Source organism: Falco peregrinus, chromosome 3, assembly GCF_023634155.1.
Source record: "Falco peregrinus isolate bFalPer1 chromosome 3, bFalPer1.pri, whole genome shotgun sequence".
Lineage (NCBI taxonomy): Eukaryota > Metazoa > Chordata > Aves > Falconiformes > Falconidae > Falco > Falco peregrinus.
The window spans coordinates 35,465,536-35,488,396 of NC_073723.1; the positions used below are offsets into that span (position 1 = coordinate 35,465,536).

The following is a 22,861-nucleotide window of genomic DNA, read 5'->3' on the forward strand; positions in this document are numbered from 1 at the left end:
GGGAGTCTGTAAAACAGAAAGGAGAAAAGGAAGGCAGCTTACAATGCCTGTGAGTGGGGAGGTGAAAAGAGCCAATGGCAAGGTCAATAAATATGTCCAGTAAGAGCAGTGATACATTGGTACAATCCTCCAGTATACATAGAGCCCCCATCCTTGAAATTTTGTACATATATGACCAAAAAGAAAGAGGTAAGTTAAAGAGATTATGCTAATTTAAATGAAATTGAGATAGCAACTTATTTAGATACTATGAACAAGATTTGGTCCAGTAGAGTATCCATTACTCTGCTGGACTGAAATTTAATTTGTTTGATTTGCTGGCAAAACTTTAATGACCTGAGCAGTGGCACAAAACACACCCTCAGCAAGTTCAAGGATGCAATCACAAGCTGCGATCCAGAGGAACCCAGACAGAAGCCTCATGCAAGTATGACAAAGGCAGTGCCAAGAAAGTCCTGCATCTGGGGAGGAACAGCCTCCCTGCACCAGGACTGGCCAGTGGCTGGCTGGCTGGCCGGCACCTTTGTGCAAAAGGACATGGAGATCCTGGTGGACAACAAATGGAGCATGAGCCAGTGGTCTGCCCTTGCTGTGGTACACGCTGAACTGCATTAACGAAAGCGTAGCAAGCAGGCCGATGTGAGTGGCAATTTCCCCCTTCAACACTCGTGCAACTGGTTCTGGAGTCCAGTTTTGAGCCTGCTAGTACAAGAAAAACATTGAATAAATGTGAGTACAGTGGAGGGCTGGGAAGACAGTTAGTGGCCTGCAGGACTCGACAGGCAAGAAGCTGAGTGCGTTGCGTTTATTCAGTCAGTACAGCAGGCTAAGATATGCCTGCTTTAATTCTGTTTCACTTTAGTGCCTGACTGCAGAACAACTGCACCATATTACGTAACAGTTTTAGAATTATTGTTTTGTGCCTAGTACAAATATTAATATAACATACCATCTACTTTAATTAGGAATTTGTGGAAAATAATACAACAAAAAAAGCTGCAGAACACACCATATTGTTTTGCAGCTGATTGTGCATAGCACGCCTGGCAGTGTGCAAAAGACATTCACACAGTGCTTTTCATTGAGCATGCCATAGTTGGTGCGACATGTCACAGCCAAGAAGCCAGTTTGTCATATGCCTTCCACTTCACTGAAATTCGTGCCAGACTATGGAAAACATGGTAGGCATGAATGGAAACCTATTAACAGCCAGATCTTTGTCTGCCAAAATAAAAACCACCCTACTGAGTTAAATTATGTTACTATTATGACACAATTCCTGTTTTTTCCCACAGTTTCTGTTGTCAAAGTACAGGATCTGATACTTACAGACTACAAGTATATAGCTCTATAAAATACCTTTCTGCCCGGATTTATTCTATCTTTATTGCTACTCATCTGCAAAATCCCACAGCTGCTATGGCATACTCTGCTCCACCACTTATGTTATTTAAAAGTCCACGTGAACAAAAATTCATACTGAAACAAGAAAAAATACCAGTTTAGTTAGCATCAGTAATTTTGTCACATTCTTAGGTAAGGATTTTTAATATGTGGATGAACTAGGAAAGAAAACCCAAGTAAACACATCTAGGTGAATGTTAAAAACGTGTTGGCAGTCTTGGTTGGAACGCTGGGTAAACACTTGCCGTATTTCAGCATATGTTCCCATCTACCCACTTTGCAATGCAATGCAGCTACAACACATAATTGTGAGCTCATTTGGATACTTTCTGAATGCCATCCAGCCGTTTCTGTTGACTGCATTGTTTTGCCTGCTACCTTTCAATTCCTTTCAAAGCCCTGGAAAATATTTGCTTCTGTATGTGCATGCACACACACCACCCATGCTTAGTTGTCAAAGAGAACAGGTTTGCTTCATTGAATATACATAAGCTGAACAACCAAAAGATGCTGAAGAAGTGTATTACTAGGTGGGCAGAAGGCTGCATTAGGTTTGGGGTAATGGCTTGTATAACTACAGTAGTGGCGATGGTAATGCAAGATAAACGAGAAACATGCATTTCTGTAGAAAGATCTCATCTGCAAAAGTCTACCTGATGCTCACGAGATGGGTCAGCCAGACTGCTGCTTAGTGCAGGGAGCTCATGAAGTACTCCAACAAGTTTGGCAACACTTTTGTAGACTGCTTGTACAAAAAAGTCCAAGTCCACATTTGCTCTGCCAGTACCGTTTGCAGCCTGCAGTGACTATCTCCGGTGCAAAGAAAAGCATGATTTTCTAGACCAGACATAGGTAAGACAGAAAGCATCAAAGACTGATGATGGAAGGGCCCCCCAAAATCCTGCCAAACTGAAAAAAAAAAAAAAAAAAAAAAAGAAAGAAAAAAGTTATGAGAGCAAACTCTAGAACAGAGCCTGTTACTGGAAACAACCCTGGCACAAGTTAAGCGGTAAGATAGAAAGCCATTGAGACAGACTGCTAAAACACTCTAGATCTTATCAAGGACATGTAGATAGAGAAGCATGAGGGGGAACCATGCCCACAGCGAAGCCTGATGCTGGATACATAACACTGAGCCACAGATTATTTTGGAAACAAGGGAGAGACCCTTTTGGGCTGTGGCCAGTGTAATTGTGTGTATGGAGTTGGATTTAGCTTCCATTATGGTGAGGGCCATGCCATTTCCTTCCCCAGGTGCAACCCAGGGCATATTCCAAATGGAGTTGTGTAGCATTGTTTGTATGCTTTAACTAAGTGTCCATATAGTGACAGCAAAAAATAGGATCAGGTCATAAATTCCAACAAACACTAACAACGCAGATGGATTATTCAGAGATTCCCAGTGACAAGGAGTAGATGGGAAAGCTTTCCTCAGGTAATGCTGCCTTGTGCCCTATCCATCTGGGCCGTTTGGTGAAACTCCATATCCCCATTAAAGATTATGTGAATGTTCTCACATATTACTTCCACCCGTTCCAACTAGGGAAGCTTGACATTTTTTGTGCATCAGACAGACCAGACAGTGAGTCAGAAGCTGAGGCAAGGAGACATTCAACAGCTTGCCTTCTTCTGACGCGTTATAACCATGCATTGCTATCATGTTTATTTAGCAGTTGTGAATTTTTTCTCTATGCATGCATAAATGGAATTCATTTACCTATTTTCCTGCTACATAAGGTATTCTTGAGTTCCCTTGCTGACATGGAAATACATGCGCTTACTTTCATGATGTCTATCCAGGCAACAAGTTTTAAAGGATGTTTTCTATTCAACAGCTCAGTCACAGTAAATATTGCCAAATGAAGAGGCTACTTACTTGAACAGGTGCATTATGAACTGGACCTTACAATTTTGTAATATGAAGATAAAAATGCAAATATAAAGAAATGGACCCACTGTTTAACTTAAAGATGTATGGTTCTACATGTAGTATTACCTAAATGCTACTGCGAAGCTGTTCCAGGCAAATCTTTTCTGAATCATGTGACTTCATTTCCTGATTAAAGACATTTCAATACAGCAAGAAAGAAATAATAATAATAATTAAAAAGAGCTCAAATGTAGTGTTGCTTTTTGTTCAGCATTTAGATAATTACAGAGCAAGTGAATACCAGTATTTAAAAATGGCTAAGCCGTCAGTCAGGTCCTGTGACAAGTGAACACCATGCTTCTAGCACGGGTGGCAAAGAGTAACTAGGTCAGCCGAGCTCGGCAAAGTAGCATGAGCAGCAGATTTTGTCAGGTTTCTGAAAATAACTATTGACTGGCAATGTTCACTTCTATTGAATTTAACTAATACAATTTTAATTATTTTAAACTGTTAAATATTAACTATTAAAAGTTCAAGTTGATCGGAATATGTGCAACTCAGGTCATATCCCTGGGTAAAAGGTCACAAGCAAGAAGTTGCTTTTATAAAGAACTGCCAGGCAGGATTCTCTGCATTAGGCTTTTGCTCCCCATCACCTCTAAGAGAACAAGTAGATACCTGTATAGACAGCAAATATTATGATTTTTTGTTTTTAAGGCTACGGGAAGCACATATAGGAACTCTGGTTGGAAACTTTCGAAATATTTTATGGTACTTCTTAGGGTGGCATTGAAATAGGCTGACGATGGACATCAATATAAGAACATAACTATATCCCTGTTAAATAATACTCCACTGTATTCTTTTAAATCTAAGTGCTTCCACAATTACTACCTTAAAGGCAGAAGACATGTTCCATATCCTCAACTTTATTTAGATCACACTGACTCCATGCCTTTTTCAGAATTTTTCATTGGTGGCAATTATAGTAAAGTGTTCTAAGTCATTAGGCTTGGAAAATATTGTTTCTAAACTCGCATCCCCTACCTTTCCCAACACAGACAATGAAATCAGTGTTTCAATTATAGGTCTTACATACTGTTGGGCAACAAATCATCTTTCATCTGTTTATTCAAGGGTCAGTAGCATTTGTTTGGCTGTAAATGTAGGTATGCTGCAGACACTGATGCCATCCATTGCTCAATGATATCTTAAGAAGAAAAAATATTTCTTGATTATACTCTTTCTCCAAAGAGATTTATTACACAGACAATGCACAACACTGTGAGAGCTCTTAAATTAGGGCTTAATGGCTGGCAACCTGTAGTGTTAAGACAAAAAAAATATCACTGCTCTCTGAAAGAAGCAAACTTTAATGGAAATGTCTTAGTTGGTTAGTTCAGTGAAGAAATTACCATAACCATGAAGGATGATTGAGACATCATGTGCAGAGAGAAAAGGGGTGTGTAGACTGAAAGAGCAAGTCAGGCAGGCTATCAGTAGTGTGCAGGGCGATGTGTCCTGCAGTCCTGGTCTTGTAATTACTCAAATCAGCAAGCAATTTGGTGCATATCAGTGGGAGATTTTAATCTGTAGCTCCTCTTACCTTATGATAGGATTCCTTGGAACTGTAATAATGGAATTAGCTGGACTTTTCTCAGATTACAGAAGCAAAAGCACTTATATATGTAGATTTTGCATGAATAAACATGCAGGCAAAATATGAAAGCTTTATAGATTGAAATGGGCACCAGTCTATTACTATCAATATTTATTTATTTAAGCACAGGCCCTTATAGCTCAATAATAACTTGGATAAACGGCATTTGTTTCAATGCTTATTTAGTTACTCTTGCTGGACTAGACGAACCTGCACCGTGTAGGAGCTCGGGCTTCGTGTTGGCTGCAAGTGATGTCAGGAAAGTGACTGTTGAGGAACTGGCTCCATCGTGTGGGCTGTGGAAAAGGAACATTACAAGTCCAGCAAGAAGACGCGTCCTTCACTTCAGTTTTCAGTAAGGATGTTTGCATTTTTTTTCCATTTCCATTTCATTTCCCATGAATAGTGGGAATGTCAGTAAAAAAAAAAAAATACTGGGAGGAATTGGAAGAATTAAAAATCTTAATACAATAAAGCTTTATTATCACCATCATACAGGCCTGAGACAACTGCCCCATGGTCTTTCTGGTCTAGCCCAGTGAGGAAGCTGGTCTAACTCCAGGAAGGACTTTTGAGTTTTTCAAAAGTTTTCTAACAGATCTTCTGTGAGATATTAGTAACAGTAAAAGAGTGACAGTGTGCTACTCAAATTCACCAAAGGCATATTTTTTCCTAACACCTACTACAGGTTCTGCTTACTGATGGCATGACAGAATTGCAAAAGCACGTGTTAATGTAAACCTCTGGCTTGGATAATTAGCCCAGTAAGTGAGACCTCCTTTAAGAATTCCCATACTGCTAACATTCTGTGTAAGCGCTTCTGCTTGTGCGAAGTGCAGGTATGGTTCAGTAGTGCAACCGCTTCTGCATATCAGATGGTCTTATCACTTCCAACCTTCCTGTTGGATTTTCTCCTAGAAAGGCAGGATGCCATCTTCAGGAGATCTTGTTAAATAGTGTTCATAACGGAAGTGTTGCAATTTATTATGCCAATCTTTTCAGTATTCTGAAGCAGAGACAACTCCTTCACCTGGATGGAGTTTGCTCTACTGCCCTACTTAATTTACCATCTCAGTTAATGATAGTTTTCATTCTCACATATATATATTCCTATCAGTCCTTGTTCATCTGCAGTTGTGTTCTTCAGTCATCCTTATTGAAAGTGAGGCATTCATTTATATCATGGACTTAGATTATATTTGCCTCATCCTGATTGCATAGAAGTTGCATTTCTTTCTTCTCTATCTTCCTTTTTCATGGCCGATTTTCCATCCACTACGTATTTTTTTCAAAAGTAAAAATTGACATGACTTCTCTGACAAAGTTCACTGTACTTAAATGATCTCTGACATCAGAGATACAATTTTCTTGGCTAGTGATTTGCCTTTCAATTTCTTACTGTCATTTACTCCCAACAGCCTTTTTGGTCATTATTCATCATCAAGCAACATGTGGTTTGCAGAAGTTTTTGCTTTAAAAAACAGTAAGTTCTTTACTTGTGCAAAGCATTTGACACTGTCCCTCACAAACATGCTTGTGTCTAAACTGGAGACACGGATTTGATGGATGGACCATTTGGTGGATAAGGAATTGGCTGGATGGTTGCACTCAAAGAGTTGCATTCAACAGCTCAATGTCCAAGTGGGGACCAGTAACGAGTGGAGTTCCTCAGGGGTCTCTAGTGGGAGCAGCACTGTTTAACATCTCTGTCAGTGACATGTACAGTGGGATTGAGTGCACCCTTAGCAAGTTTGCCAGTGACACCAAGCTGTGTGGTGTGGCTGACACGCTGGAGGGAAGGGATGCCATCCAGAGGAAACTTGAAAAAGCTTGAGATGTGGGGCCATGAAAACCTTGTGAAGTTCAATAAGGCCAAGCACAAGGTGCTGCACATGAGTTGGGGCAATCTCAAGCATAAATACAGGCTGGGCAGAGAATGGATTGGGAACCATCCTGAGGAGAAGGACTTGGGGGTGTTGGTGGATGAGAAGCTCAACATGACCCGGCAATGTGTGCTTGCAGCCCAGAAAGCCAACTGTATCCTGGGCTGCATCAAAAGAGGCATGACCAGCAGGTCGAGGGAGGTGATTCTCCACTCTGCTCTGCTCTGTTCTGCTGAGACCCCACCTGGAGTACTGTGTCCAGCTCTGGGGTCCCCAGCACAAGAAAGAGATGAACCTATTGAAGCAAGTCCAGAGGAGGCCACAAAGATGATGAGAGGGCTGGAGCACCTCTCCTATGAAGACAAGCTGAGAGAGTTGGGGTTGTTCAGCCTGGAAGAGAGAAGGTTGTGGGGAGACCTTCCAGTACCTAAAGGGGGCCTACAAGAAAGCTGGAGATGGACTTTTTACAAGGGCGTGTAGTGACAGAACAAAGGTTAGTGGCTTTAAACTGAAAGAGGGTAGGTTTAGAAAGAGGGTAGGTTTAGATTAGATTAGTAAATAAATTATTTACTGTGAGGGTGGTGAGCCCCTGGCACAGGTTGCCCAGAGCAGCTGTGGATGCCCCATCCCTGGAAGTGTTCCTGGTCAGGCTGGATGGGGCTTTGGGCAGCCTGGTTTAGTGCAAGGTGTCCCTGCCCATGGCAGGGGGGTTGGAACTAGATGATATTTGAGGTCCCTTCCTACACAAACCATTCTATGATTCTGTAAGTTTTCCTCATTTAAGTGCATGGACTTTTTCAGTTCAGTTAACTTGCGTTTACATGAATAGTGAATACTTGCCTATTTTGAAATTTAAAACTTCGAAGATGCAATTTTCTCTGTTCTTCTTTTACTTTGAATGGAAGCAACTTGCAATAATCAACACAAGGACAAGCACACTTACTCACTGAAATCCAAACTGTAATTGTATAGCACATAATCTGCTGTTGGATTCATTATTAACTGATAAGAAATCTGGCATTTGTTACATACAGGATTAAGTGGATTCTACACATTCTTGCAAGTATTTTGCTGTACAGTCCAAATATAGAAAGTTAACAATTTCTGTAATAACAATACTCTGTTGGTGTTCATTTTCCTAGTAATATCATAAGGTCCCCATCTGTACTGAAATCTGTTTCTGTGTTTTAATTAACACAAAACTTTACAGCCTTTCTGTCTCTCCCTCACAAATAACCCTGAACTGGTCCATTTCATTTTACTGGACATTTTTGCAAATCAACATGTACAGCAGCCCTAAACTGAAAAGAAGATACTTTATTTATAAATAGAGTCTTGAGGAAAAGGTGAGTCTGATTTGATCTGTAACTCATCATTAGCTGTACCCGTTGTGTTTTGGTTTTGTTGGTTGTTGGTTGTTTTTTTTTGGGGGGGGAGGGGGGCGGGGGGAGGGAATGTTATAATATGTTTTCTTAAAGTTTTGGATTTGGAATTAAAATAATTCCCGAATGCATGCTTTGTGCTGCAATATTGACAAAGGTAAATGCCAGAATTCATCGAGATGAAAGGCAGATAGATGAAGTGGAACATACACTGTATAGCTGCTTCCTTTGCTGAGGCATGGGGCAACATGCCTCAGGAAGTAGGTATTGTTTTATTTTACTAAACTCACTGACAATATGAACATTCTTTAACTCTGATTACTCAGCAGATAAAACACCAGCAAGCAAATTCAGGAGAGTCTTTCTTTGAGATCCAGTAAAAATAATGTTTTCTTTTAATTTTGTAGTAGAAATGCAACCATAGCTGGCTGTATACCAAGGGTCATACCAGGAATTCACAGTTCAGTTATGAATTTACATCCAACTGAAACATGGCCACAGCTGGTGGGAAACTTGTTTCAGTTAATAAAAAAAGCTTTGGAACTGTAGGAATAAGCTTTTAGTTTTCTATTAATTGCTTTTGTGAGATGTGGGAAGCTGGGAGAGACTCAGTGTCTGTCAAAGCCTAATGGGTGGTAATTCAACTTCAATCATTTGCCTGCCCTGCTGAAACTAATAGATATATACACATTAGTAAAAAATTTAGTGCACCACAGATTAGGGTAATTTTTACTTTTTTGAAAATTCATCAGTGCCCAGAGGCTTTTTTCTCTCTTTATGATAGATGAGGCAGCAGGATTAGAGTCCACATAACATATTCTTTTCTCATTACCAAGGTAATTAATACTAAGGTACACTATTCATCAAATAGAGAAATACTAAGGTACACTATTCATCAAATAGAGAAAGGCAATGGAACAAAACCTATGTACACTTTAAGAGAAAAACAGAAGCGTAAAACATATTTGCAATGAGGTTGATGCTTTTATGTAATTTAGCGGACAAAATGGAATCAGAGCAAACGCATGAGGGAATTCTATAAATGTCACACTGTATATTCCTTTGTGTGAAGTTACAAAGCACATGTTTGCTGTTGGAACCAAAACTACTATGTCAGTAGTTGATAAACTTCTGCCTATTCTGCCTTTCAAAAGCAGTGGAGGAAACATGCAAATAAAAGAAAGTGCACTCAGTATCCGATTTTGTGGGCAATTCAGGTATTATTCCACTTTAACAAGTTTAATTATGTGCTTAGAAAGTATGTATTAATCAGAAAATTTCAGAATGTGTTCACTCCAACAAGTTTAATTATGTGCTTAGAAAGTATGTATTAATCAGAAAATTTCAGAATGATGTAACATTTCAGTTAAATGATCCATGTGCTTCTTGCAAGAAACCAAAATTCATATCCAGGTTAGTGACATTTGAGATCAGACATGAATGTATGAATTTTGGGAAGATGTAAGACAATGTGTCCAGGCAAGGAATAAACACTTTTTATGTACCTGAAACAGAGAACAAGTGATACTGTTCTGTTGTCTCATATTTTTGAGGATCTGTTTAATTGGAAACACAGAAACCAGGATGAGATATTAAACTAAACTCCAACTGCTAAAAAGGTTATTACTAGAGTATCCTTCCACCCTTGTATTACAAGCATATGTATCAAAGAAGAGAGAAACAAGGTTTTCTAGTAAGTTCTTGTTATTTTTAATCATCACTCAGCATTAGAAATAAAACCAGAAATCAATTTTTTATTTATGCCCATTTATTGCTTCTCTGAAGACACAAAAGCTGTTATTTCAAGTGCAGGCAACTCATCTTGTTTTATTGCCCCAATAACAAGAGATTAAAATATTACAGTCAATGGCTTTTAGATAGAAAGGCTCAAACTCTTGTCTCAGTTAATTGTGTTGAAATTTTCTCAACACCAAGATCAACTGCATAGGGTTATAAGAAATCTTACATGTAAGACATAGTACAGTAGGAAAAAATGTTGCTTATGAGCTTTCTGTAGAAACATTTCTATGTGTTGAGAAGATGTACAGATTCAGGAGTTTAGGGATCTAAGAGACTCAATACCATCCCAAGTGCTGCACTGGTAACGTCAAAAGCTGATCTTCTGATAAGATTAAGCCAACACCAAAATATTTGTAAACAGGTTTCAATCAATACTTTAGTTTCTGCTGACATGAACTTGGTTTTTAAAATGAAACTGCTTTACACTAAGCAAAATACCCTTCTAATAAACTGAAATATTAACTCTCAACGGGAATTCAGTAATTCTTTGAACATTTCTAAATGAATGCAAAGGATCAAACTCTTCCCTCAGTTTCATTCCTGAATTCTCACAGAACCGTGCTGATAATAACAGCAGAATTTGTCCAGTGTTGCCCCTTCATTTCTTCCCTGTTGGAGCACCATTTTTCTAGTAAAGGTGAAAAGTGAAATAGTGAAGGAGAACTGGGAAATGCCTATTCTAGCCATTTGTAACCCTGCTTTTTTCAGATTTTGACATATCCCTTAAAAATATTGCTGTGAACATGTTTGTGGCAACATCTCCAGAAGAATGCCCTCTGTCACCTACTGATGAGTTAGAGGAATACAGATAATCCAGCAGCTTCATTTGCCGGAGGCTTTACACACTGCCTTTGACCACCCGATCTCCTGTATGTACAATGCTGAATAATCACCCTGGTGGTGAATATAACGTAGCAGATCTTCACTCACATCATCTGCATGTGGGCTCAACCTAGATGGTATTTGTGTTACGCTGTCTAGGAAGCATGCTGAAATGATAAAGTTTACATGATGAAGGACTGGGGAAGGCGATTTAGAAGTTTCTGTCTGCCAGTGATTCCTTGCTTGGATCATATGTGCAAGCTGGTGTGTCTCCCCAGAAAGGAACACAGCTAAACAGACTCCACTTAGAATCTCTAACTACAGAGTCACAATAAACAAACACTTAAATGACTTAATCTTCATTTTTCAGTAGTGAGAAAGAGAAATGACACATATGACTTATCCACAAAGACCCTCTCCATTTGCAACAAAATTCCTAATAGGTGAAATCATAAATGTGCAGACTATGATGTCAAAAATGAAAAAACAGGCTGAGCATCAAAACTAAAAATCCATCATTCTGGGAGGTAACATAGTCTGAGCAGCAGAAGAAAGGCACTTCCCCCTCAGCCATACTAAAGCTACTATACTAAATACAAGGCAACGTGATACCAGCAGCACTCTACAGCTGGATGGGTGAAGTAACAGCAGCAGTGAAAGAAGAAAAGATAAGTGGGCAGCAGCAGGACATGGCAGACAGCAAATGCTGAAATGCAAGGTATCTTTTCTTCTTGACCAACAGAAGCTGAGTATGCCAGATTGTATCTCCAGAACACTAATGTAATCTTGGATAACAAACTATGAACAAGAGAGGGAAGGAAAAATCTGGTATGTTCAAGGGGAACATATTATTTGGATGTTTGCACTGGAGGTGGGATATCTGAGGAAAATAACTACTAGAGATGCTGTAGAAGCAGACATTTTACCTCCTGTTCATCTACTGTTGACCCACTGCTGTCTCTGCTTTCCTAAACTACTGGTTCATTTTTCTGCCTTCACTACATTTCCTTTGAAATTAGTTTTAAATACGGAAACTGAGCCCATTTTTCATCCAAGACCACATGGCAGAGAAGTGACACTATCACAAATGCTGAGGCATTTGTGGTCAAGAATCACATGTATCTCATTTCCTTATTAAGGTTAGTATTTGCATACAGTATCCTTTCTGCTTTCAAAATCAGATTCAGTTTTACCACTCAGAATTTCAAGCTGAGAAACACAGATCTGGATCCAGAGGAAAAGCAGTAGACAGCAAAAACTAACTACACTTTGGGATGCAAAGATTTTCTCACTCAGGTTCAGCAGAGACTTGAGACGTCACTTGAACGAGGCTTTCACTATCCTGCCCTTCACAGGCTGAGGTGGGCGCCAGTTATCAACTAGTGGGTTAAGAGGTTCATTCTCACTGTTCTTGGAAAGGCTGCGGAGCTTCGCCATCTGCAAGGAAGAAAAATTAAAGTGTCTTGTGAATTCACCTGGAAGCAGTGTGGACCTTGATGCCTAGAACAAACTGAGACAGAAAAGGAATTTTCTTCTACAATGACAAGGTAGAGATCACTACAGCCCAACAGCTAGCATGGTTTCTGTGGATCTTTACACTCTTAATCTACAGAGCAGTGCATCATTTGACCCTTGCCAAGGCTTCTTTTAGATTTTCCCTTGACCCACACTCACAACGTGGAAAAATAATAGGGGCCTCCTGTGACCCTGCTGGAGCTGGACTGCAGTCAAATCACTTGAGAAATATGGCTGTCCGTGACGGAGGATGCACATCTAAGTCTATGCAAGGTAGTCTGTTAAAAAAAGCTGGTCTGCAGAAGTTCATGTGTTGTTCTGTGAGGCAGAGGAAGTTATGTCAACTGGATTATTAAGTTCAATCATGAACTCAGCACTTAGCTGTTGTTTTCCAAATTAATTCAAATTCAGTGTTGCTTTGTTAATTGTTACCCTTTCACGAGAATGCAAAATAAACCTGTTCCGAAAACAGCCAAATAAAAAGACTATACCCTGACTTGTACTGCTGAAGCAGTACAGAAAACAGTACAAATAACCAGAAGTTTTAATGCAAGAGCTAAAAGGAAGGTCACCTTATTCAGACTGGCTCTCTTCTTTTTTTCTGTGTAAATGCACATTTGAGCTATATGAATACAATTAGTACATTAATTTGTATTAACATTTAGGTTTGCAGGTTCTAGCTAGTTCTAGCCTTCTCACTAACAGTTTTTAGGAAGTCAAGATCTGGACCAGCAATTTCTTTGACTGGGAAACCAGCTAAATGTTAGTCTCACATGCCTCTTAATGCTGAAGCACAGAGAATGAACTCGGGCTGCTGTGATGGCTGAATCTTGTGGCTCAGGGGCACCTCTGCCCTCACAGGTTTTCAGGATCCCAAGAACACTCCTGCTGAAGCTATTCCAGGAGGTGCCCAGGAAGAGAGCCTGATTCTCAGTCAGTTTTACAGTCCATTTCAACAGTCCATTCTACAGTCAATTTCCCACAGTTCTTGGCTAAAGCTTTCCTTATCAAAAAGCACAAGGTAACACAGGGCTTGAAAATCATCACATTGACATATTGAGACACTGTTGAGAACTGGTAAAGGAGCAGCAGAACTAGCTGCAGTTTACCTGATCTGAGCTGACTTCAATCGGCTCCCTTAAGAGAATCCAAGTGATGCACTCCTCACAGGGAGGTGTAGTGAACGAACCATGGTAGGTCCAGTAGTCCCGAGATTTGGGGAAAAGAATTGAAGGATCAAAGTGCTGAAAAGGAGCTTCTTTCCCCTTAAAGAAAGAAAAAATAATTCTCTGCAGTAACTCTAGGGATATGCATCTTAAAAGACATCACTATCTATGTTATTATAAAGGAAGTAATTATACATCAAGATCCATACAAGAGATCAATCTCCTTTTCTTCCTGTCAAGCAATTGCCCTGCAATTAATAGTACTGACATTTTGGTTCCATTAATAAATTAGAAGAAATTACAAACTGAATTGTGCAGGACCAAACCAAATACATTGTTACATTTTTCTGTTCTGGAATTATCAAAATTTTGTTTTATTTTGGGTCACTTGGGATGTAAATTAAAGGCTGTGGCACCACAGGTACTGGCACACTTTTAATCCAATAGAACAATAGCCAGGCATTTACCCTAGATTCCTTAGTGCCTTCTTGTCTGAAGGAATTTAAATCTGCATCTCTCTCCTCCCAAAATTGTGAGCTCATTACATGGTCATGGTGAAACTCTCAACCTTTTTGTTGGCACTATTACACTTAATGTAAAAAACGAAAGCATTTCCTGGAAAAGTACCGGATCCTGATTGTCTTACAACCAAAGTTAGTTATCACTCCATCAAGGCTGACATACATTTCCTGAGAAATTTTGCTTTTCCACCAAACAGGATACTCGAAAGAGTATCTCCACACCTTGTCCCCTCAGGGCAACAAGAACTAAGCAAGAAAGTTCAGTTCTCTACTGGTATTTAGGATGCAGTTCTGGAAAGCAAAATCTATTATGCCTAATTCCTTCTCGTATCACAGAGAATCTTCTCTAAATGGGAACAGAGTATTACCCTACAAAGTGCAATGGGAGGAGCTGAAATACTTTTCCTTCCTCACATCCTTGCACAAAATATGGGTAGAAAGAATTAACATCAAGACTCCAAATACATCTTATTTCAGGCTAACTAAATTTTTACTCAATTATATGTGTTTGGTTTGGCCACTGCTGTCCTCAAATTCAAAAAAGCTTTAAATTTCTTCTTGATATTTGCACACTAGCATATTTTTACACAGCAGTATCGATAAGACTATCAATTGTACATGCAAGGATTGATAAAAAGTCCTCTACCACAAGAACACTTACAGAAGTGAGGAGTTGTATGTTTACTTAAGTAAAAGAAAATGTCCAGCTCCACAGTCCAATGCATCACCTCTGGTGCTACTGTTAGGCATCAGAATGATGCCAAAAAGTGAATCTGAACTTCTGATTTCTACTTCTGCTGCTTTTCAACTACATTATGTCACAAAAATTGTTTTTGTACCTTGGTCTTAATGTTATCAATTTCTTCAAGAATTCTCTTCATCTCTGGTTTGGGAGTTTTTCCAACCTGTAATGCAAAGCAGAAGTACTGTATTTTTTCATCATGTTCCACAGTGTTTGAAAGAAATTCAGTACATCCCATTTATCAAGTTAAGTAGCAGTACTCTCAGAGCATCTGGTACAGACTGACACAAAATCATGTGTTACAAGAACACCTGGAATAGCAGACTCAAGTAACTGGCTTTGGAATTCAAAAATATGTTGAAGGACTCTACAAGCCATCTCCCACTCTGAGGAGCAAACTGCATGCTCAGTGTCATCTATACCCTCCAGGGCCTAGCCCTTGGCTCCTGGTTTGAAAGCGACCCACAACCACTGTGAGATGTATGAGCACTCAGCAAAGTTCTTGATAGTCTGAAGAGCCGGAGCTCCTGCAGACATTTCAAACATTCTACAGCACATACACAGTCAGATCAGATTTGACGTAGGACATATAATGGCATTCATGTCCTGACCTCCTCAGGTTATGGGTTCACTTTATTGCTTGTGTTCATGACGTTCAGCCCCTCCAAAGGCTTTGACATGGCTCTGCACCCAGAAAAGCAGACAGTATACACAAGACATGCTGTTATTGCCATGTCTTGTTTCAAAATAGATTAAATTCTTCAGGAAATAATTCAATCTCTGTTGGAGCAATAGGCAAAAACCCAGTCATGGAACATGACAAACCCAAAGCAAAACAATGGCTCCTACACCAAAGAACAAGAGGGAAATGAGGAAAGGCAGCCAGAGAAGATACAGTGATGCTACTTACTTTTCTAGACCTTTTAGCTGACCTTACCATGGTTAATAGGAACATAATGTTATGCTTTGTAAGTTGTGTTTTACAAGATAAAGTTCTGCCTAAAACAGATCAAAAGAAATGACAAAGGAAGAATAACTGAAGGATATAGTCATAGGGGAGAATCTGGACATGTGCTGACCTTCAGTTTAAACTACCACAAGAAAAAAGGTCAGGCTGGCTCACAGGGTAACAGAATTAAAATGCCATTGCATCTAGCCTGTCCAGGGACACTGTGGTAAAATTAATTACATCCACTTGCTTGTACGAATGCAGCTTCCTAGTGATAAAACAATAAAAGGAGAGCTATTCTCTGACACTGTGTTCAAGCTGAAATGCCCACCTGCAGGTAAAATGACAGCCACATAGCTGAAATTTGCATAATTTATCATTATTAGGCTGTCTGCCTGTCGGTGTTTCTCAGTGTCCTAGACCACACAGAGATTTGATACTAGGATTGCTTTCTTTCTGTTAAGTTTATTAAAAAATCAATTGGAAAATATCAGTATTGTATTATTTTGTTAAGAAGCTGCTGTATTTCAAGGTTAAAATGTTCAGTGAACTTATTTTACCATCAACTCTTTCTTTTTGGAGCAGGTTCATTGAACTCCTTTTGATTCCCAGCTTATGTTGGGATCAGCAAGAGATCAAGGAAGGGAATCAGTCAACATAAGCTTGCTGACAGGCAGACACAATGCCTGCTAGCAGACAAAGGGCAGGAGGAAACGCTCTTCCTATGCAGACTGTCCTCTTCACTCAGTACACACCACAGCAAAGAGCTGGTCAGCTATCAGGGACAAAGTTAGCAAGTGTTCCAGGCTTGAAGTTGTGTGTCTCTTGTTCAATACCACTCGTGATATAGGCCATTGGTGTCATGAATGGTGTCAGAAGTTCGCTCTGAAGGGGTTAGTGCATGGAATCTGGAGGGCTCAGGGACATATGTGACTTCAGTCTGCACATCACTTTGAATGTTTTCCTGTAACATGATACAGTGCAGGGGAAAATGATGGGAACTTTTCCCCTGGCACTAAAGAAAGATAAAAATACATCTTTAAGACGAAAATGATGAAGACTGAACATTTGCCACTTACTTTCAGAAAAATGCCCACAACAGCCACGCCATCAGGTTGTTTCAAAGCTCCAGCAAAATTACCATGTTTTGGATTCCAGTGTACCATATGTAACTAAAAATCAATGAAGCCTCAGTTATAAATGCAAGAAATTGACAACAGCACAATCTTACAAGCTTTAAAATTAAGAAAAGTTTCCAGTACACAGTAACTAAAGGAATTGACATGAAAAAGAAAACTATATGTAAGTATTTCTGACTGCTGTTCCCATGCTTCCATATGCTCATACTTTCTATAAAGCATCACTTCACATTTAAGTGAAGCATAAAAGAAAATGGAGTTTACCACAAAATACATTTAAAAATTAATCAGACAATGCAACCATAAACAGTTCAATCCAAGCATGTCATGCACACATGCAGTGTATAAACCACCTACTGACATGCACTTAACCTCAAGCAGATTTTTAGATCTTCAGGTTACACAGATATCAGCTCAAGGATTTACACTGGGTTGTATGTAATGCATACTCTCAGCACATTGTACTGGAAAGGAGTGGAGATAGGAACCTGATATTTCTTTTTCATTTCTACTTTAGACAATGCTGTATTTTCAGGATATATTTCAAGTTTTTACATCTCCCTCCAGAAAATCTCTGGCTCCTGCATATTGCTAGAAATGCTGCAACCAGCAGTGTGGAATCTCAAAATAAGTAGCATTTGGAACACAGCACCATGCACACACAAAAAAAAAGTAGTCTGGTGCATATTTTGAATGCAAATTTTTAACTTCTTTTTTTTAAAGTAGTTTATTTAAAATATCAACAAAATAATTTGCCCTGAATATAAATTACTATATTGTTCTCTGTTTCTTTTCTCTTGAAGATAAGGTTATCACTGCCAAGGATAAAGGTGGAGAACTAACCAAGAAATAGCTTAAGGAAGCTGAATTTTCTGTTTAGTTAGCCACAGGAAGTAGAACACAAAGTCTGGCTGTGGCTAAGGAACGAGGAAAAAAACCAAACCATCACCCACAGTCATCTCTGTCTGCCATGTTTGTGCACACTGACCCTGCAAAACATCTGCCCCAATGTTCTCCTATGACAGGTGGGCAAAGCCCCTGTAAACTCTGCACCTTGAGGGTGTAGGAAGAAGGCAGAAAAACAGTACGGCAGATCATTTGTGGGTGTAGGCACATATTTTGAGCCTATTCTCAAATCATATGGAGGAAGGAGGTAACATTTGCTAGTAATTCACTAGCATAGAGATTGAATTTACTTATATTTATTACCAAAGTAGTCTTCAGGGTCTAAAGCAGCCATTAATTTTAGCAAATTGGGACAACAGTAGTGCAGTAGTTTACATGTGAAAAAAGAAAAGCAAACCCAAACATCTGTTTTCCACAGTTCCCGAAAATAAACACAGAGATTTTAAAGCACAGATGTTCAAAATCTGGAAGATATCCTTTACCACTCTGAACCATTTTTAAGGTGGATCTCATTTTGAATGTCAGTTCACCAAATGCGATTTTGGTGAGTTTTTCTGTTCATTACTAACGCTTTCTTAAACTAGCTTAGTAATTCAAGCTATACAAGAAACTGCTAAAAGCTGAAAAACATCAGCAGAAAACAGATCTTCCTATTTGGAAATAACAGATTGCTTTGTCTCAAATATTTTTAAAACATTCTAAAATACCAGCAAAAACTCTTGCTTGAAGAAGCAAATTCCATGTTAGTATACACTTGCAAAGATACGTTTGTTGGCAGATGCAACTTATCCCACTGCATGCTGATGAATACTCACAAATTTCATAGACAGATTTTAGAGAAAAATCCACACCAAATACTTGCAAAAGGGAGAATGTTTTTTCCGTTCAGATGCACAGTCAATCAAATTCCAGTTAGTAAGGAATACTGCTATTAAAAATAAGTCCTACCTCTGCTGCATATTTCACCCCATCTATAACATGCTCAGAGCCATGGTCATCAGAGGAACCCCAATGCAAGTGAAGCTGACGCAGCCTGTAGGCTCCTGTGAGTGGCCCACCTCTCAGCACTGCAATTGATAATCTGCATCAACAGTAGCCTACAAAATGCTGACATACACGTTTATTGAATGGGGATGCACACTTTAAAAGTGTGGATCACCTCTTCTAAATCCAACTGATTGCAGTGGGTATCACAACACTCATCAGTTTACAAGATCGAGGCTGAATTCTGTTATCACTCAGGAGCAGTCCTGTTTGATGTGAAAACTGTGGAAGCTGCTGTGAGTCAAGCACAGATTCAACCCCAGCTGCCCAACCCTTCTCTACTGGCAAGTGGACACACTATAGTTCCTGATGTGGAAAGAGAAGGAAGGTATTCACAGCTAATTCTTGTCAAGAAATGCTCTGTTGTGAAATGACTGGGGACAGGACTGTGACATTAACCTAAAGGTGCTTTGAAGCATACCCCTAGTCCATGACTGGCATACCTTTTACAGTTCAGACAACTAATCAATGTTTACAGCGTATTTTGCTGCTAAAAAAAAAAAAAAAAAAGTCTATTTCTTGAAAGTGATGGAAGAGAAGAAAGTTCAGGTCAAATGAGTAAGAAAAGTGTTCTTGAGCAAGCAAAAGCTATAGCTGACATTTAACATTGCCACCAACAAAAAAATTAAGAGGCTATTATTTCTGCTGTTCTTAGCCAAATAATGCTGACCATGCATCAGGCCGACGGTTGATATCAACTCTGACTTTCAAAACATCACACCTGCTCTTTCAGTTTGGGGATTCTTTCAAGCGGGGACTGCTCAGAGGTTAAGCACTCAAATATATTTTTCATTCATTACCTAAGGCAGGAATGAGACGTGTTTCCTTACACAGAAAGCTGATAATGCAGTTCACAACTGCAGTGCCAGAAGACCTTGTTTAAATAGCATTCAAGTTTGAACTTCTACCAATAGCTTTGAAGTTCAAAGTTAACACTGAAATAATATTTAAAACCTCTTGTACCCAATGGTTTCAAATTAATTCTTGATATCATATGTGTTGGAATACCTACAGAGAGCAAGAGGTTTAACTTTGCAGTTTCCCTTTTTAGTTGGTAGGTGTCCCAGCCATTGGGGGAGCAGAAACAAAGCACTGCATTGAGTTTTAGGCATGCAGTTGCTCTTATTTTTTAGTTTGTTCATACAAAAATAAATAATCATAACTGACTCAATACAGTATTGAGTAAGCCTTCTGCAGAAGCCTTCAATGGAAAATATGTCACGTTACTATTATTATTATTTCACTTTGGAATGTAGGAAAAATAAGGCATAGACTCTAACGCCCAAATCCTCACAAGTATTTGGTTACCACCTCACACTGGAACGCAGCAACTGCATCTTTGTGATCTACCTACATTTACAAGCTAAATCAGTATCAGAGTTGGAAACTCATTTAGCAGTCATTTCTTACAGGTGGCCCTTTCCAGAGCTCAAATACTGTGAAGTGCTTGGGAACAGCACTTCATAACAGTATATAGGTCTCTCTAGCCTAAAAATAAATCTTAACATTTAAGTTATTAACACATTAACATGTGATTAGCTCAAAAAAAAGGCTATCTTCAAGCTAGATGTCTTTTTCCAATTAAAATTAATCTGTCACTACTACTTATCCTCAGCTGCTGCCACCACAGAAGCCAACAAATGAAGGTACTAAAATGTTTATGATGCTTTCCATGTGTTTTTTCAGTGTTTTAAACATTGTATTTGATTCCAATCAGACACATTCCTGTGAAAGACTTGAGTCCTGAACTACTGTCCAGCAGCAGGCAGAAAGCTGGTAACAGCAGCAGGAAGTGATGTTTCCACTGGATGACCAGGGAAACAACAGAGATGATGGGGAGGGGAAAGGCAGGGAGGGAATGGAGGGAAGGTGATTTAGAGGAAGGGCTGCACCAAGGGCTGCACTCTGCTTGGCCAAATCAAGGTCTTCCTCCAACACGGTTCCTTGGGCAGACATGTTCTTGAGCAGCCTCTGTGTAAACATTTCAGTCTTTAGGAAGCTGCAATGACAGAGCAGAACTGCCATGTGAAAAGACTTAAAATCAATTCACTTCCCATGCACTCAGCCACGGTATTTATGTGGTGCTAGTGAAAGAGCATTCCGTGTTATTAACAAAAGTGCAATTCATGATTTGTCTGAGGCCACTGTGTAAAAACTGCAGTAATAAATACTAAACCCCAATACAAATACGTAACAGAGAGATGGTCCCTGTTAAATAGTTTAGATTCCATCTGGGAGATGTGGAACAGTAACAGGTAGCTGTAACAGTAAATAAAAGAGTTCAGGAAACCGTGTGCTCATCAAGATACACAAAAGACAGTGATCTTTCAATGTACTGCTATTTCATTAGTTATATAGCTTACTAAGAACAAAATGCCAATGCAGATGCCATCAGATGCAGAAAAATACAATGGAAATTAACTCTGCTTTCCATTAATTAGGCTGCTTTCCTTCTTGATAAAGGACTGCTTGATACTGTATGCTCTTGAGATGCCTTTGCATTATATGGTATGGTGATCAATTATTCATTTTGATGGTTGTTGTCTGCCTGCATTCAGAGCTACACACTGATACAGTTCTGGAATCAAGTTTGGAACAATTTAACTTAGAGATGCAAGACTGGTCTCTCTCAATTAAATAACAAAGCCATTTCATAGCTTTCCAGAAGCTGTGGAACACTGTTGTCATAAATTCTGTTTTCAGAGGTTTTTTCAGGCTGTGGAAGTATCTAAAGAATTCCCATACAAACACAAGACATCAAGATCGCAGTCAGTGGAAACGTATATGAAGAGTTTTTCACTTACAAAGCGCCTCAGAGTGCACATTAACCCCCCTGGGTGACACCATCCCCTCACACACAACCTGAGGATGCAGTGCCTGCGCTGAAGGAGGTGGCTCAGGGAGAAGTCCACCTTCCAGCTCAGCCTGCATTCCAGGGTGCCCCAGCCACTACAGCCTCCCTTTCCCACCTGCGGTGGACCTAAAACCAGCCAGATCCACCCGAATAAACTCTGGGAGCACCTTTTCTATGTGCCCAAATTACTTTTCCCTGCAAGCCTGAGCAGGTCAGGTACCACAAGATATGCTCTGATTCCCGGTGCTTTGGAAACCTCAATCGCTAACGACGCCCAAAAGCCAAACCAAAAACCGACCTGATCGATCAAAAGTGTCGTCAAAGACGACTCGGCAGGTGCGCCCGTTGTTCAGGATGGTTTTCGCTGCGCCGGGATCGTAACTGGCATGCCAAGTGGCGAGAGAGGGGTCGTGCTGCACGTCTTTGCTGTTGATCTCGATGGGCGACTGCTTGTCTCCCTTGGCCATGGGGTAGTTCTCATGCCAGCGCTCGGGCCCTGCAGGGGGGAAAGGTAAGGAGGTGCCGCCCCGGCTCAGCAGCGGCCGCCCGCCGGCCCCACTCACCGTTGTCGCTGTCGTAGCCCCACACGGACTGGGCCATGGTGCCGCCGCCCGCCCTCCGCTTCAGCCCCCTCCCGCCCGGCCTCCCGCCCCGGGGGGCTTTTTATAGACCGCCGCGGCCTCCCGGCCTCCCCTGAGGGGTGGGCAGCGGGAGGGCGGCGGCGGGGGGCGACGAGGCGGGCCGGACTGTGGGTGGGTGGGTGAGGGGGGGGGGGGCCTCGGGGCGGCGGGGAGCCGCGGGGGAGGGCAGAGCCGCGTTCTCCCCTCCCCGGCCGAGGCAGCGGGACGCCGGCGGGGCTCAGCGGCCGCCTTCGCCCCCCCTCCGGCAGGGCACGCCCCAGCCCGCCCTGGCCCGGGACCGGGAGAGCGGGGGCCGCGCCGCACCCGGGGCCCGGCGGGCCGGGCGGCTGCTGGTGCTGAACCCGCGGCAGAAAGGGCGGGAGCGCCCTGCAGCCCCCGCGGGGGGCGAGGAGCCAGGCTGGGGCGGGGAAGCGGCCGTGTGGGGGGCCACCCAGCTACGCACACGGGGAGCCCGCCGGGAGGGAGCGCGGTGCCTCCGCCGGCGCGGTTTGCCCTTCTGCGGGCCGCCTCGCAGGCGTGAAGCCCGCCGGCATGGCTCCGGGTGGGCCGGCGTGCTCCGGGTG

General features: G+C 41.0%; 1 protein-coding gene across 1 annotated transcript; it reads right to left on the reverse strand.

Annotated features, from left to right (window-relative positions):
• Positions 1-9,925: 9,925 nt before the first annotated feature.
• LOC101920311 (carbonic anhydrase 3) lies at positions 9,926-22,600 on the reverse strand. Its single transcript, XM_055800772.1, has 7 exons — positions 22,221-22,600; positions 21,956-22,153; positions 18,708-18,826; positions 16,794-16,886; positions 14,863-14,928; positions 13,446-13,601; positions 9,926-12,258 (listed from the first exon to the last, which is right to left on the reverse strand). Exons 1-7 carry the CDS (start codon positions 22,255-22,257, stop codon positions 12,139-12,141), a joined length of 789 nt encoding a protein of 262 aa, XP_055656747.1. The 5' UTR covers positions 22,258-22,600; the 3' UTR covers positions 9,926-12,138.
• Positions 22,601-22,861: the final 261 nt, after the last annotated feature.

Excerpts from the sequence above, each read along its gene's own strand:
- LOC101920311 (XM_055800772.1), bottom strand. The coding sequence starts at position 22,257 with ATGGCCCAGTCCGTGTGGGGCTACGACAGCGACAACG. Across the intron at positions 22,154-22,220 it reads GGGCTACGACAGCGACAACG|GGCCCGAGCGCTGGCATGAG; the intron begins GTGAGTGGGGCC and ends TCCCCCCTGCAG. Across the intron at positions 18,827-21,955 it reads CGACACTTTTGATCGATCAG|TGCTGAGAGGTGGGCCACTC; the intron begins GTCGGTTTTTGG and ends TATCAATTGCAG.